The 17,534-nt window shown below is 38.1% G+C and overlaps 1 protein-coding gene across 3 annotated transcripts in view; it reads left to right on the forward strand.

Moving 5' to 3' along the window:
* RPS6KB1 (ribosomal protein S6 kinase B1) overlaps positions 1 to 17,329 on the forward strand; it is a 47,704-nt gene extending 30,375 nt beyond the window's left edge. For all 3 annotated transcript variants that reach the window (XM_003131671.5, XM_021067293.1, XM_021067294.1), the window contains exons 8-15: positions 1,935 to 2,025; positions 2,191 to 2,281; positions 2,997 to 3,104; positions 3,659 to 3,721; positions 3,915 to 3,992; positions 8,310 to 8,417; positions 12,222 to 12,334; positions 13,493 to 17,329. In XM_003131671.5, the coding sequence (XP_003131719.1) occupies positions 1,935 to 2,025; positions 2,191 to 2,281; positions 2,997 to 3,104; positions 3,659 to 3,721; positions 3,915 to 3,992; positions 8,310 to 8,417; positions 12,222 to 12,334; positions 13,493 to 13,730 (890 nt within the window). In that variant the 3' untranslated portion in view covers positions 13,731 to 17,329. The remainder of the gene's footprint in view (positions 1 to 1,934; positions 2,026 to 2,190; positions 2,282 to 2,996; positions 3,105 to 3,658; positions 3,722 to 3,914; positions 3,993 to 8,309; positions 8,418 to 12,221; positions 12,335 to 13,492) is intronic.

The following is a 17,534-nucleotide window of genomic DNA, read 5'->3' on the forward strand; positions in this document are numbered from 1 at the left end:
AGGTCATGGTCATTTTCAAAGCCCCATTTTCATGTGTTTGTTATTATACATTCCTCCCTCAGAATTTATAATATCATGATACTTGTACTTATGGTTGATGATATGAAAGAGAGTTGAGGATAACTAGCCACTTAAAAAACTTTTCTAGTTTAACCCTTACTCTTTAGAGCTTGTCATCTTTTGAAATGGTGAACCAAAGCCAGTCCAAATGCTAATTTTGGCTGGTTCCTTCAACTGGAAAGTGAATCTTTTTTTTTTTTTTGCCTTTTCTAGGGCTGCCCCCGGGGCACACGGAGGTTCCCAGGCTAGGGGTCTAATCAGAGCTGTTGCTGCTAGCCTACATCAGAGCCACAGCAACTCGGGATCCCAGCCACGTCTGCAACCTACACCATAGCTTATGGCAACTCCGGATCCTTAATCCACTGAGCAGGGCCAGGGATGGAACTGCAACCTCATGGTTCCTAATGGGATTCGTTAACCACTGAGCCACGATGGGAACTCTGGAAAGTGAATCTTAATGTTATAAATTGAGTTTTCTTTGTTGATGAAGATACATAAATATTAGAAACAATACTTTTATGATAAATTGTATTAATTCTCTAAAAAAGAAAAGGATTAGAATATAACCAAAATATTTGATATAGCCTTGGAAATAAAATATTTTTTAGTAGGCTTCAGTTTATTCTTGCTATTTGTTGGTAACAACAAACGTACAAATCAGATAGACTAATATTCTGTACAGCTGTAGTGAGCAGAGTGAACCTTGATTATAACTGCATGCTGCTACAGACAGTTGAACTTTGTGAGAATAATATGGACTAGGCAGGCTTGGCAGTTCAGGCAGTTCACTCACATTCCAGAGGAGTAGACAGCCAACCTGTCTGGGGGCTGGGGGCTGGTGGCTGGTGGCAGCTGTTGATCCCTACCAGATGACATACAAGGTAGCTAATGGTTTAAAATTCTTAGACAGAAAATGGTTTATGGACAGCTGTTGCCGGAATAAATGTTTCGAATTGTGGCTTCTTTCCTTTTTTTTTTTTTTTTTTTCTATTTTTTAAAGGGGAAACTCTATATTTAACCAAGTATGTCATGGGTATCTATATATCTCCTTCTTTCCCATTTCTGCCCACATTGCCCCAAACCTAGATTCTGATTCTGAATTCTAAGGCAAGGGATAGAATAGGCAAGTAACTAGTTAATTTCTTTGATCCATAACCTGAGTGTGTTCAGGTGGTTTTGTGAAAATAAAGGTCATATTTCTTTTTCTCTGTCAGAGTGATGTACTATTTATATTGTCTTTTCTTTTCTTGAAATAAACCTGGAATAGTAGAATCCCTGGAGTTGCTGAACTACTGGATAGCTAATGATAATTCAATAAAGCTAAACCTGAATTGAAATTTTTTTTGTATAAGGTGATAAGTTTCTCACTTTCTGGATCCGAGATGATGGTTCTATGCTATGCAGCATTTTCTTTTTTTTTTCCCTAACCGCAGAATAAGCCGACTTGTTACAGTGACTGCCTGAGACTGTCAGGTCATGGTTCATGGTGATAAAAGCTATATAGCTGAAGTACAGTGTTACATTTTTGTTTAAAACTGTAGAATATCTTTTTTAGGATCTATGTACTTAATCCAGACTTCGTCACGTTTTCTTAGGACTTGTGAAGATAAAGGATTCTTGATGTAGGTGAAGCTAGAGCCTTAGACAAGCTGTTTCACCTTTTCTCATCTTTATTTTCCCTTTACTAGATAATTTTGCCCTACCCTTAAAGTTAGTATCCTTTTTATGGGTGGAAATTTTGTAGTTCTTGATATCTCACAAATTTTAGGCAGAAAAAGTAGAATGGAAGGATATATTATTGTCTTATATGATGCATTCAAACATTGCACAGACTTAGAATTCTCAGAATAACCATCTTTAATCTTTCATTGTAGGTCATGTGAAATTAACAGATTTTGGACTATGCAAAGAATCTATTCATGATGGAACAGTCACACACACATTTTGTGGAACAATAGAATACATGTGAGCTGCATGTTGAAAGAAATATTACTGGTTTGGGGGTAATAGCTAACTTTTACCTAGTTTCAGTAATAGTAGCAACATTTGGATCTATATAGTTTTTAAAATTTTAATTCAGATGATATGCAAATAGTGGATTTTTAAGGCACATTATTTTTCTCATTGTAGGGCCCCTGAAATCTTGATGAGAAGTGGCCACAATCGTGCCGTGGATTGGTGGAGTTTGGGAGCATTAATGTATGACATGCTGACTGGAGCAGTAGGTGCACAGTTAAAAGCTGCATGTGTTAATGGTCTTTGCCGAGCAGTTATTAAGTCACTATAGCAAGAGAACTTTCCTCTGCTTTTTGAAAATGTTACCAATGAAGTTACTTCTAAAAATCTATGGGCCTTTCTACTTTTATAAATATTTTCATTTAAATGATTTATGTCATGGACTGTGGTCCTGTGAAATGGATGTAAAACATACTGCCCTTATTTTATTTTACTTTTTTTTTTTTTTTTTTTGGCTGCACCACAGCCTGTGGAAGTTCCTGGGCCAGGGATCAAATATGAGCTGCAGCTGCGACCTGTACCACAGCTGCAGCACCACCAGATCCTTAACCCACTGCACTGGGCTGGGGATCAAACACATGCCTGTGCAACAACCTGAGCTGCTGCAGTTGAATCCTTAGCCCACTGTACCACAGCAGGAACTCCCTGCCCTTATTTTATAAATGGAGAAAGGAAAGCATAAAATCACATGGCTCACCCATTATCACACCAAATGAATGATGGAAACCCAGTTCCTTTCAGGACATTGCTATTTCCTCTCTGCCATTGCTTAAAACCCACAGATCTTTAGCAGTCATCCCTTATCACAGCGTATACTTCTGGTTTTGATGCATAGCTAATTCAGGAAATGGATAATTCTGTTATTTAAAATTTGATTTTTTTTTTCTATGCTAATTTTTCTCACTCTCTTCTACTCTTAGCCCCCGTTCACTGGGGAGAATAGAAAGAAAACAATTGACAAAATCCTCAAATGTAAGCTCAATTTGCCTCCCTACCTCACACAAGAAGCCAGAGATCTGCTTAAAAAGGTAGGGTTCTAAAATAGGCACTCAAACCATAAGCCTACTAGGATTTAAATAGATAGAACTGAATATTTGTTTGTTTTTGTTTGTTTGTTTTTAAGGACCACACCTGCAGCATATGGAGCTTCCCAGGCTAGGGGTCTAATCAGAGCTGTAGCTGTTGGCCTACACCACAGCCACAGCAATGCAGGATCTGAGCCTGCGTTTCGACCTACACCATAGCTCATGGCAACACCAGATCCTTAACTCACTGAGCGAGCCCAGGGATCGAACCCATGTCATCATGGATGCTAGTCAGATTTGTTTCTGCTGAGCCACAATGGGAACACCCTGAATATATATTTTGGATACAGAATCATACACAGATGTTGACAAAGCCTGTAGTTTTTGCAGGCACAGTACAAATTTGTTTGATAAAGATTTTTTTCTTTTTATTCCTAAACAATATTTAGTAGTAATTAATAAATTATATATTCTCAAAGCAAAATACACTATAAAGAAAAAATAATCAATTTGACTGAGTAAAGTTCATCAGTGTTTTTTTTCTCCCTTCCCTAAAGCTGCTGAAAAGAAATGCTGCTTCTCGTCTTGGAGCTGGTCCTGGGGACGCTGGAGAAGTTCAAGTAGGGGTTGGCACGCTTGGTGGTTTGAGGGGAAGATCATGCTAATTTTATGTATTTGTGAAGGTTATATGTAGTTGCTTCTAAGGATAGCTTATTTTGTGATTGGTAACTTCAAACAGGCTGTTAATTTGTCAGTCCAGTGAAGTCTGTTCCTCAACCTTTCTTCCTGCTGTTTTGTTTTGTTTTTCCCTAGGTTCATCCATTCTTTAGACATATTAACTGGGAAGAACTGCTTGCTCGGAAGGTGGAGCCCCCTTTTAAACCTCTGTTGGTATGTCTACGTGAAAGCATATAATTTGAGGAAGCTGGTGCTTTTTCAAAAAAGGAAAATCTCAGCGCAATTAGAAACGTATTTATTAAGTTCAAAAAATTTTTGGCCTGTCCTCTCTTCTCTTCAGAATCTTTATTCTGTGTTGTCTTTTCAAGAACTGCCAGCAGCAATTACTGGCTATATTAACTTTTTTTTCTTTTTTTTTTTGTCTTTTGTCTTTTTAGGGCCACACCCGCAGCATATGGAGTTTCCCACGCTAGGGGTCTAATCGGAGCTACAGCTGCTGGCCTACCCCACAGCCACAGCCACGCAAGATCCAAGCCATATCTGTGACCTACACCACAGCTCACAGCAGTGCTGGATCCTTAACCCACTGAGCAAGGCCAAGGATCGAACCCACAACCTCATGGTTCCTAGTCAGATTCATTAACCACTGAGCCACAATGGGAACTCCAACTTTTTTTTTTTTTAATGGCTGTACCCATGGCATGTGGAATTTCCTGGGCCAGGGATCAAACCCATACTACAGAAGTGACCTAAACCACTTTTAGCAGTGACAGCACTGGATCCTTAACCCACTGAGCCAGCAGGGAACTCTGATACTATTTTTAAGTTGGTTGCCTAAGATGGTTAAATATTTCAAGGAGCTGGGACTTTTGTGTTTTTATGCTTTGTTTTGTTTAACCCAGCCCTGTTTTGCTTTTCTCTAACAAAGTATCAAACGAGGTGGCTTAAACAAAGACATTTATTATGTCATGGTTTTGCAGGCTAGAAGTCTGCAACCAAGGTGTTGGCAAGGGTAGTTCTTTCTGATGACAACGAGAGATCCTGTTTCATGCCTTGGTGGTTTGCTGGCAGTCTTTGGCATTCTTTGGCTCGTAGGCATCTCAGCCCATCTCTGCCTTTTTTGTAAGGACACCAGTCATATTGGATTAGGATCCCCACCCTCTAATCCACATTTTCCCTTTTTTGTAGGGACACCAGTCATATTGGATTAGGATCCACACCCTCTAATCCAGTATGACTCATTTTAACTACATCTGTATCATCCTTCATTCCGAATAAGCTCACATTCTGCAGTTAACTGGGTTTAGAACTTCATCATAGGAATGTTGGAGGGACACAATTCAAACCATAACAATGTGTTTATGAGTAAATGAATTAGTGTATTAGTTCTTGTCTTTCTCCTATTTCAGAATTTGAGAAAATATAGTTTCTTTTTATATTTCATGAGATGATGATAGGAGAGAAGGAGTAGGATGATGGTGATTACTTGGTCATGGAGCATAAGGTGACCTGCTTTAAAATTTCAACATATATGGAGTTCCCATCGTGGCTCAGTGGTTAACGAATCTGACTAGGAACCATGAGGTTGAGGGTTCGATCCCTGGCCTTGCACAGTGGGTTAAGGATCCGGTGTTTCAGTGAGCTGTGGTGTAGGTCACAGACGTGGCTAGGATCCCGTGTTGCTGTGGCTCTGGCATAGGCCGGTGGCTGCAGCTCCGATTAGACCCCTAGCCTGGGAACCTCCATATGCCGCGGGAGCGGCCCTCAAAAGGCAAAAAGACCAAAAAAAAAAAAAAAAAAAAAAAAAAATTCAACATATATAACTGTAAGGATAATCCTCACGTACCAACTTCCCAGCTTCAAGAATTAAGCTGTCTTGGGAGTTCCCGTCATGGCTCAGTGGTCACGAAACTGACTGGTATCCATGGGGATGCAGGTTCGATCCCTGGCCTTGCTCAGTGGGTTAAGGATCCTTGCTGTGAGCTGTGGTGTAGGCTGGCAGCTGCTGCTCCGATTCGACCCCTAGCCTGGGAACTTGCATATGCCACAGGTACAGCCCTAAAAGACAAAAAAAAAAAAAAAAAAAAAAATAAGTCATCTTGTTTAAACATAAACATAACATAACCACCAATGCTCTTATTACAACTAAATAGCTTCCCCCAGTTGTTTCTTTTTTTCCTTTTGGTTTGTTTCAATAGGGATTCAATTAAGACCTATGTACTATATACTACATAGTATGCCTCTTAGATCTCACCATCTGTAGATAGCCTCTCTCAATTCCTCCTTTGAGGACTTACTGAAGACACTGGACCATTTGTCCTGTAGGGTTCCTCACATTTTGATTTTGCTGTTTTTATTTAACTCCATGGTGTCCTCAACCATGTTCATCTGTTCCTTGTATTTTTGAAAACTGTTAGTTTAGCTCTAGTTGCTTCATCTGATTCAGATTAAGCTTTTGGTGCTATTTTGATCAGGAGACGTATTGTGTACTTGTATTTGTTTTAATGATGTAGTGGTCTTTGTTCTTTTCTTATATGAGTTTCTTCTATCAGTTTATAACTTCTCAGCCAATGTTGATTTGGCAATATCAGAGACAAGTTGTCAGAACCTAGGGAGGGATGCTACTGGTACTTAGGGGGTAGAGGCCAGAGATGCTGCTAAACAACTTGTAATGCACAGGACAGCCCCCTCTAACAAGAACCATCAGGCCTACAATGTCAGTAGTGATCACGTTCAGAATCTACAGTCTAGGTCCAAGATTTCATTAAGAGTTTGGAAAATTGTCTTATTCCAATACTCTTATTAATTCTTCATTCATTAGGTGGAATTTTTCTGTAAAACAATACTCTTTTTTTTTTTTTTTTGAACTGTGCCTGCAGCATGCAGTAGTTCGCAGGCCGGGGACTGAACCTGCGCTACAACATTAACCAGAGCCACAGCAGTGACAACATGGGATCCTTAACCTGCTGAGCCTTCATGGAACTCCTTTTTTTTTTTTTTTTTTTTTTTAGTGTAATTATAAACTAATGCTTTTTTTTTTTTTTTTTTTCTTGTCTTTTCAGGGCCATGCCTGCAGCATATGGGGATTCCCAGACTAAGAGTCTAATCGGAACTGTTGCCGCTGGCCTGCGCCATAGCCACAGCAATACCAGATCCAAGCTGTGTCTGTGACCTACATCACAGCTCAGGGCAACGCCGGATCCTTAACCCACTGAGAAAGGCCAGGAATCGAACCCGCAACCTCATGGTTCCTAATTGAATTTGTTTCCACTGTGCCATGACGGGAACTCCAGCTAATGCTTTTTAACATACTTGTATTCCAATTTATTGCAGCTGTTTTTATTGATCATCGATTTTTCCCATCTTTGGACACTGAGTGCTTCATATTGATTCCTGAGTTCTTTTGACACAACCACATAGTCTGATGTACCAGAGAGAAGAAATTAAAGAAACAGATCTGGTGGTTAAATTTAGGTGATAATATTCCTTCACAAGAAAATATACTTATGCAAAATAGAATATTATTTTTGCTCCTTGAGAAATACAAAGAATGAAATAAACTATGGGAAGGAACTAGAACATCTTATAAATGTGCTTTGTGTTTAAAGACTGCTTCATTAGTTTTTCAGGTTTGTTACAAATTTGCCAAATAAGCAAATTATCTCTATAATGAGATTTAACCAATGGGCTAGGCACACTGAAGCTTCATGAGAGAGTAAGATTGATATTTAGATTTTTTGGCCACACCTGTACAGCTGTGGCAATGCTGGATCTTTAACCCACTGTACCACAAGGGAACTTCCGATATTCAGATTTTTAATAGGAGTAATAACTGTACTAAAATATTTTTTATTTTTTTAAGTTTAATTTTTATTTTATATTGGTGTGTTGTTGACTTACAATGTTGTGTTTCAGGAGTACAGCAAAGTGATTGAGTTAGACATATACATATATCCTTTTTCATATTTTTTTCCCATGTAGGTTATCACAGAATATTGAGTAGAATTTCTTGTGCTGTAAAATCTATTTATATATATATATATATATATATATTTTTTTTTAATCTTTTTAGGGCCACACCCACAGGATATGGAGATTCCCAGGCTAGGGGTCTAGTCAGAGCTGTTGCCGCCAGCCTACGCCAGAGCCACAGCAACTCCAGATCCGAGCCATGTCTGTGACCTTCACCACAGCTTACCGCAACACCGATCCTTAACCCACTGAGTGAGGCCAGGGATTGAACCTGCAACCTCGTGGTTCCTAGTCAGATTCGTTTCCGCTGCGCTGCAATAGGAACTACTATTTTAATATATGTTTAATATTTGAGAATGTAGTTTGACCTTTGATACTTTTCACCTGTATTTTATTTATTCTTCAGTCTGTGCCTGCTAAGGCTACTCGGAGTTTTCATTAGTCAAGCCCTGTGAAAAGAGCTCTATCTAGGGCCTCCTTTAATGCATGTAATGCATTTGATTGATATGTGTAATGTAGCCTTTTCATCATTTTCTTATCATCTTGTTTTTTATAAAGCAATCTGAAGAGGATGTGAGTCAATTTGATTCAAAGTTTACACGTCAAACACCTGTTGACAGCCCAGATGACTCAACTCTCAGTGAAAGTGCCAACCAGGTCTTTCTGGTAAGTAAAAGAATTTCCATTTAGCCATGGGAAATTTAAGTATGAGGTTGGGCACTTTTTTTTTTTTGTCTTGTCATTTCTTGGGCCGCTCCCTCGGCATATGGAGGTTCCCAGGCTAGGGGTTCAATCGGAGCTGTAGCCACCGGCCTACACCAGAGCCACAGCAATGCAGGATCCGAGCCACATCTGCACGGCACAGCTCACGGCAACGCCGGATCCTTAACCCACTGAGCAAGGCTAGGGACTGAACCCGCAACCTCATGGTTCCTGGTCGGATTCGTTAACCACTGAGCCACGACAGGAACTCCGGTTGGGCACTTTTTAATAAGAAATACCATTATCAATAAGAAAATTTCATTTTGCTTGCTTTGCAGTTCGTGTAGATAAGTTGAGATGCTTTATTTATTTTTTTTAGTTTTCCCCTTCTGACTTACTAATAAGTTAGAAAATTGATTCTCATACTCCACCATTCCATTTTAATGATTAGAGCCAGATTATGAGTCCTTTTTTGAATTAGTCACTGACTAAATGTTTGGCTCAGCATCTTAACCAAAAGCCACACAGCCATAACAGTAGGAGAAGAAGAGCTTATAGAAACTACTTTATTCCTGAAACAGCTGAAGATTTTTGTCTGTAGGGGATTTTTAACCTGTTCATTGTGAATATTTGACATCAAAAGATATAGTTGGTATGGATGGTAAACAAATTAATCCTAACAAGGAAGTATCTATATTGCTATATACTTTGTCTCTTCAGGTAGAAAAGCAAAGCTTTTAAATTTTGATCAACTGAAATGATAGATTTGTATCTGATGACCATGATTACATATTATTTTGCCTATTGCTTATTTTATTAACTATATTCACATGAATACCTACCTGGTTTTGTATCATTTGTTTCATCATTCATCATTGTCCTCTGTCCTATTTCCAGAGAGAATAGAATATGGGCAAAGTATTTGGAACTTGTTGGGTTTTTTTTCCCTATTTGTTTCAGAGTTTGCTGGATTTGTCACTAACTTAATTCTCATACTTTTTTTTTTTTTTTGGTAAATGCTGCTCACAGTATCACCCACAGTAGTGTTGTTATATCTTTTGCAGGTAGAGGGTAAGTTCTAAAGTTAGCAGGGAATGCAAAAGTTGCATATGGTCAGAGTCACTCTTACACCACCATGGTACAGTATGTTTTTGAGTAAACAACATTGAATAGTAATACTTCTATAAATGTATGATTATATACTAATATAAGAATATACATGCAAAATATAATTTTATAGTATTTTAGTAACATAAGAGGGAGAGATGAATGCATGTTGTGAAATTTATGACTCCCTAATGCAGTTACTGTCTCCCCCTTAGCGAAATCTTTCAGGGAAGTAGGCATGATTCACTTTAATTCTGTCATTGTTTTCTTTTTTCTGCATGGTGTGAAATTTTGTTTTTTACTGATATGGAATTTATGCCTTTGATTTAATATACAGACCTTTTCCCCAATTTGGCATTACAGAGTTTTAACTAGTTTGATAATTTTTTCCATTAAAAATGGCTAGAAACTTTTTTTTGTCTTTTTAGCATAATAGCTAGAAGCTTTTTTTTTTTTCTTTTTAGGGCCTCACCTTTGGCATATGGTAGTTCTCAGGCTAGGGGTCAAATTGGAACTGTAGCTGCCAACCTACACTACAGCAACAGCAACTCGGGATCCAATCTCTGTCTTCAACCTGCACCATAGCTCATGGCAATGCCGGATCTTAACCCACTGAGTGAGGCCAGGAATCGAACCCAAGTCCTCATGGATGCCAGTCCGGTTTGTTAACCACTGAGCCACACCAGGAACTCCCTGTTGAGCTTTTCTTAATTACTTAAATTGGTTAACTAATGAACACAAGATCAGTTCATTTGCTAGGCTGTAACCAGAATTCTGTACACAGAGTGGATCTCATTTATTTATTTATTTTTCTTTTTAGGACCATACCCATGGCATATGGAGGTTCCTGGGCTAGGGGTGGAACCAGAGCTGTAGCCGCCAGCCTATGCCACAGCCACAGCAATGTAGAATCTGAGCCATGTCTGTGACCTACACCACAGCTTACCGCAACACCGGATCCTTAATCCACTGAGCAAGGCCAGGGATTGAACCCCCGTAACCTCATGGTTACCAGTTGGATTTGTTCCTGCTGCACCACAGTGAGAACTCCCCAAAGTGGACCTCTTTTAAAATTAATTTAAAATAGTTACATCCCACTTGTTTGGAGATTGTGGCTATAGCGACTTCAGTTTAATTAATATTTTAATTCCTATCATAATTAAAGGAGATTCAAAGATGATTAAGGCACAGTCTGGTCCTCTTGGTAGCTGCAGCTTTTAGCCCACTAGAGCATGTGGGGAAATAGGCTTGGTAGTCCACACGTAGCTGTGACAAAGCATATGCTCTACAGAATTATATCTCAGTCCTTTTTTTTTTTTTTCTTTTCCTGTAGTGTGTGTGGATTTGCCAGGCCAGTCTCTTTTTATCTTGCTCGGGTATAGCCTGGTTAACTCTGTCTGGACCAGGTTGCTTTTTTATAATGCTGGTAAATTTTCCTTTGTCTTTTTATTTTTATTTGTTTTTTGTCTTTTTAGGGCCACACCCATGGCATATGGAGGGAGGTTCCTAGGCTAGGAGTCAAATTGGAGCTGCAGCTGCTGGCCTACACCACAGCCACAGCAACTCAGGATCTGAGATGTTTCTGCGACCTACACCATAGCTCACAGCAATGCCAGAGCCTTATAACCCACTAAGCGAGGCCAGCGATCGAACCTGTGTCCTCATGGATACTTGTCAGGTTCATTACCACTGAACCACAATGGGAACTCTACATCTCACCATTAGGATGTTTTGAGTCTTTACTGTAACTCAGATGCCTACTTATAGGTAACTAGAATAATAAATAGAAGGGAAGATAGGTAGAGGATTTAAAAGGATCCTTCATCCTGTTAAAAGGATGAAGATTGTCAGCAAGATAAATGATAGCTGTAGCCTATAGCAAGATCCAAGAAAGAACTAAAGCTAACAAAACTGCATTATTGCCTCTTACAGTTGAGGGTTTTAGCAGTGCTGACCCTTATTCATCAAGAAAATCCAAATCTGTCCAGTCATTGGTGTAAAAACAGAAAGAACACATATGTGCCAAGTTAGAGAATTCTATTTTTACTTTGACCTAATAATGGGAAACTGTTTTGGGGATGATAATCTTAGTTGCTTTTATGCATGTGGCTAGAAACACAGAATTTGCTTTGCATTGATCTTTGTATTTAACATCTTAATGTAGAGCCTACATTTCCTGTTTTGTTCTACTCCTTTTAGTAGAGTAAAATTTTGTTTGCTGGAATATAGGGCTCAGTAGAATTCTGCTTTCTTGAGGCCTATGCCCCAAAGAAATGGCTGGAAAGACTGAGTTCCCACTGTGGCTTCAGTGGGTTAAGAACCCAACTAGTAGCTGTGGTGTAGCTCGCAGATACGGCTCACATCTGGTGTTGCTGTGGCTGTGGTGTAGGCCAGCAGCTGCAGCTCTGATTAGACTCCTAGCCTGGGAATTTCCATATGCCATAGCTGTGGCCCTAAAAAGAAGAGGAAAAAAAATAGCTCAGAAAAGAAATGGCTGGAAAGAAGTTAATGAGTCCAAAATGAGATTAAGGAGATGGGAGAGTATCCAGATGACTGATTGTAGGTGTCCATCATTGCATAGGCATGTCAAGGGACTGAACAACATTTTCTAGATGTATATGAGAAAATGCCATTCTGTAGTCCACTGTTACTGTCTTTCAGGGTTTTACATATGTGGCTCCATCTGTACTTGAAAGTGTGAAAGAGAAGTTTTCCTTTGAACCAAAAATCCGGTCACCTCGAAGATTTATTGGAAGCCCACGAACACCTGTCAGGTATTCAGACTTATCACCATTGTCTTTTTTTTTTTAACCTAGAAGATCACTGCTTATGAAATTTATGCCAAGTTACATAAATGAAAGATCTGTCATTCTCTTTGGTTGACCTAATAATAAGCACAGCATCTATATCTTCTTATATAGCAAGTGACTAATCAATGGTAATATGCTATAGAGTTCATCCTCGTTCATGAGAGTAAGCTGCTACACTGGCAGGTGTCCTCTTTAATCATTCATTCAACATTTATTGTGTAACAAGGGTTGTGCTGCATGCTGGGGACACATGATTAAGATAGGAATTGTCCGCAGAGTTCCCGTCGTGGCGCAGTGGTTAACAAATCTGACGAGGAACCATGAGGTTGCGGGTTCGATCCCTGGCCTTGCTGGATTAAGGATCTGGTGTTGCCGTGAGTTGTGGTGTAGGTTGCAGATGCAGCTCGGATCCCTCGCTGTGGCTGTGATGTAGGCCAGTGGCTACAGCTTCAATTCGACCCCTAGCCTGGGAACCTCCATATGCCTTGGGAGCGGCCCTAGAAAAGGCAAAAAGACAAAAAAGATAGGAATTGTCCTTGTCCTGATGAAACTTATGATTTAGTGAGGGAGAGTCAAAATAAACAAGGAAATATAAAAATATGTAATTATAAGTAGTACCAAATACTATGTCCAAAAAACAGTGTGGTAGTGAGAGCAAAAGATAACAAAGGGGCTCCTATTCATGAAGAAAGAGCAAGCTGTACAAAATAGAAGAACAAGGTGTTACAGGTAGAAAAGGTGTTACAGGTAGAACCGCTCATGCAAACGCCCTAAGGGAAGAAAAATTTGGCCTTTTTCTTGGAAATGAAAGGGAGGTCAACATTTCAGAAATGTGTTGAGTGAGGAAGAGAATGGCAAAAGTGTGGAGAAATATTTTAAATGCAATGAGAAGCTGTTTTAAGTGAGGGAGTAAAATGATTTTTCTAAGAAAATAAATATCATCGATGGTTTTATGGGACAAGTGTAGAGGTCAAGAGACCAGTTAGGAATCTAGCAGCTAGTCTAGGGGAGCGATGGTTCAACTTTGGCCTTGTACGAACCCCCACTCGCTTTAAATGTAAGGGAAATGTTTCTTGTTGAGATAGTGCTTGAGACGAATGATAGCTCTTCCTTGTCTTAAAGCCCAGTCAAATTTTCTGCTGGGGATTTCTGGGGAAGAGGTGCTTCAGCCAGCACGGCAAATCCTCAGACTCCTGTGGAATACCCAATGGAAACAAGTGGAATAGAGCAGATGGATGTGACGATGAGCGGGGAAGCTTCTGCACCACTTCCAATACGACAGCCGAACTCCGGGCCATACAAAAAACAAGCTTTTCCCATGATCTCCAAACGACCAGAGCACCTGCGTATGAATCTATGACAGAGCAATGCTTTTAATGAATTGAAGGCAAAAAAAGGTGGGAAGGGGATGTGTGAGCATCCTGCAAGGTGAAACAAGAAAACTCAAATTGACAGTCTCGAAGAGTCAGTGTCATTACATAGAACACTTTGGACAGAGGAAAAATAAACATGGATTTTAAAAAATCAATCAATGGTGCAAAAAAACTTAAGTGAAAATAGTATTGTGGAACTCTTAGGCACATCAATTAATTGATTCCTAGCGACATCTTCTCAACCTATCAAGGATTTTCATGTTGATGGCTGAAACTGACAGTATTAAGGGTAGGATGTTGCTTCTGAATCACTGTTGAGTTCTGATTGTGTCGAAGAAGCGTTATCCTTTCATTAGGCAAAGTATGAAATTGCCTGTAATACTTGCAACTAAGGACAAATTAGCATGCAAGCTTGGTCAAACCTTTTCCAGCAACATGGAATCAAAGATGAAAGAAACTTATCAATTGATGTTTTACGTGCAAACAACCTGAATCTTTTTTTTATATAAATATATATTTTTCAAATAGATTTTTGATTCAGCTCATTATGGAAAACATCCCAAACTTTAAAATGCGAAATTATTGGTTGGTTTGAAGAAAGCCAGACAACGTCTGTTTCTTCTCTTGGTGAAATAATAAAAATGCAAATGAATCATTGTTAACCACAGCTATGGCTCGTTTGAGGGATTGGGGTGGACTTGGGGTTTATTTTCAGTAACCCAGCTGCAATACCTGTCTGTAATACTAGAAAAAAAATCTATTTAATCATTTCTACTTGCAGTACTGCTATGTGCTAAGCTTAACTGGAAGCCTTGGAATGGGCGTAAGTTGTGTGTCCTACATTTCATCTTTATCCTGGGCCTGCATTGCACTGGAAAAATATCACCATCTTATACCAGTATTTGGTTCAAGACATCAAGTGTGTTCAGCCCATGGCTGAAGAAGGACAGAAGTCAGGATAAAATGCATACTGAGGGCAGCAGAGTGAGAGGAGAGAGGAGGGAGATCCAGGGGAAGAGGGTGTTGCTATGGTTCACTCTCTATGTCTAATCTCTTTACAGAAGATTGGTAAGGTTTTAAGTTTTACTTCTTTTTTACTGTTTTTGCTGTCTGCCTTCCTTACATTTTTCCCTCAGTGGTTTTAAAAGGAAAAAATATTTTTTTCTCCTATATTGGGGCTACATTTTTTGATTGTAAAAATATTTGATGGCCTTTTGATGAATGTCTTCCACAGTGAATAAGAAAACTTAGTGGCTTTATTTAGGAAACATGTTAACAAGATACTATGTTTTTGAAATTGTAACCAAGTCTACATAAATGATTTACAGGTACAAAGAATAAAAATAAAGGTAACTTTACCTTTCTTAAATACTTCCTGCCTTAAAGAGCATTTCCATGACTTTAGCTGGTGAAAGGGTTTAATATCTGCAGAGCTTTATAAAAATAGATTGCAGTGCATACTGGTATAATTGATGATCATGCAGTTGCAGTTGAGTCTTATCACCTCTTTTTGTTTGTCTTTTATAATGTCTTCAGTCTGAGTGTGCGAAGTCAATTTGTAATATTTTGCAACCCTACGATTTTTTAAAATTGATGCTGCTTGCTATGTTCTCCAAATCTTTTTGAGCCATAGGATCCAAGCCATAAAATTCTTTATCTATTTTGAATTCAGTCCGAAAAGAGAAAAGCTTTGCTTATTTAAATGGCAGTTCAAGTGAGATAAGATGAAATCTTATGACAGTAAGCAAAAATAGAACCATGAAAAATGATTGGAAATATATATTTTTCATTTGTGGCAATAAATGAAAGAATTGGTAACAGCCTCATCTTTGGATAGAAAGCCTTTTTTTTTTTTTTTTTAAATCACTCCCTCTTAGAGCCCCTCTTCCCTTATTGCAGCAGCCTACTGATAACTTCATAACTGTGGCTAGTAAAGTAGAAGCTACAATAATGATAAGGGCAGAAATTGTACTTAAAGTACAGGTCTTTTTTGTTCTGACAGTATAAGATGTCTGAAAAAAACAGAACCCAAAATGCTGTGGCGAAATGTAAAGGCTTCATTTCAGACTGTAGATGGCTTGTACTACTATAATAATTGTTTTCAAATGTGTTTACTAACTGTAGTGTCGACTGCCTGACCAAATTCCAGTGACATTTTACACCAAAATATTCCTTCTCAGTCCTATTTGCTAGCAACATTTGCACTGTGATTGGCTGGCTATAACCACCCCATGGTTAAACCATTTTCATAATTAGTACTGCCAGCAATAGTGACAAACACTGTAACTTTTCTGCATAAAAAGCATTAATTGTACACCTACCATCCACACAAATACAGTTTTTCAAACTTAACATGAGGTAAAATTAATTTCCTATAGTGTGGCGAGTTTATTGAGAAATTGTGTTTCATAAATGGATTTCCCTACTATGACTGTGAAAACATATCAAGTGCCACTTTAGTGTCACAGACAGAAAGCACACACCTATGCAATATGGCTTACCCTATATTTATTTGTAAAAACCCAAGCATAGTTTAAAAGTATATGTCAATAATATTAGTCTTGAGTTTCTTAGAGAGTTGTTTATGATTTCTCCAGGTAAGTGTATAAAAGAGATTGTTTTTCTTTCATCACTTGATTATTTTCTTTAAAATCAGCTATTACAGGATATTTTTTTATTTTATACATGCTGTTTTTTTAATTAAAATATAATCACTGAGAACTGAAGTTTACTAATTTTGATTTTATACAGTTTGTAGCGTACAGAATAAACTGGGATTTATAAACCAGCTGTGATTAACAATGTAAAGTATTAATTATTGAACTTGAACCAGATTTTTAGGAAAATTGTTATTTCTTTTTCCCCTTTATGATCTTAACTAATTTGAATCCTTTAAGACGGATTTTTCCATACTATTTTTTGAGATAGTAGATAACTGGGGGGAAGAATGCATGTATGATACTCCATAAATTCAACGTTCTTTAAGAAATAAATTACAAACAAGCTCCATCTTCAGTAGTATTAATACACCAAGCCTTGGATTTTATATTTAATATAGGACTTAATTATTTTGGTTACTTATTCATATGGTTCCTAGCTTTTAAGGGCTAGCTCTAAGATTATTCTCGTGAGAAATGTTGAATTTATGAGGAATGGATCTTGAGGCTCTGAAAATGGTTAATTTCTCTAATAAAAACATCAATGTCCAAACCTTTTTTCATAGGGATAGACATTAGCAAGCTGGACAAATCAATCATAAAGTATTTGTCTGTTGCTGATTGATACAAAATCCTTGGTGTGTAATTCTCAATTTACCACTATAGCACAAGTATTATTATCTCAGTGGATTATTTGAAGTAACATTTGAAAGATGGGTTCATCTGTGTTTGCTCTTTAAAATTTTTTTTTTTCCTGACTCCAAGTTGGCTTTGCATCTACCAGAGTAAATAAATTCTTCAGCTGCCTTATTAGGAGTGCTTTGAGGGTAACACCTATTCTGCTTTTCATCTTGTATTTAGTTTACTGTATTTAAGTATTTGATTTCAGATTGAATGAATGTAAATAGAAATTAAATGCAAATTTGAATGAACATAAAATAGAAGTGATTTTTTTTATTACTATTATCTTAAGATAGGAAGAAATAACTACCAGGTGCACAAATGGTTTCAGTAATTTTTTCCATTAACATGCCAGATGTGTTCAGGTTCTCGTATTTAATAAACTGTTTAAATAGATAAAGACACAGAGATAAAATGCTAAGAATACCAGTTAAACACCTAATATACTTTAAA

This window comes from Sus scrofa, chromosome 12, assembly GCF_000003025.6.
Source record: "Sus scrofa isolate TJ Tabasco breed Duroc chromosome 12, Sscrofa11.1, whole genome shotgun sequence".
NCBI classification, from domain to species: domain Eukaryota; kingdom Metazoa; phylum Chordata; class Mammalia; order Artiodactyla; family Suidae; genus Sus; species Sus scrofa.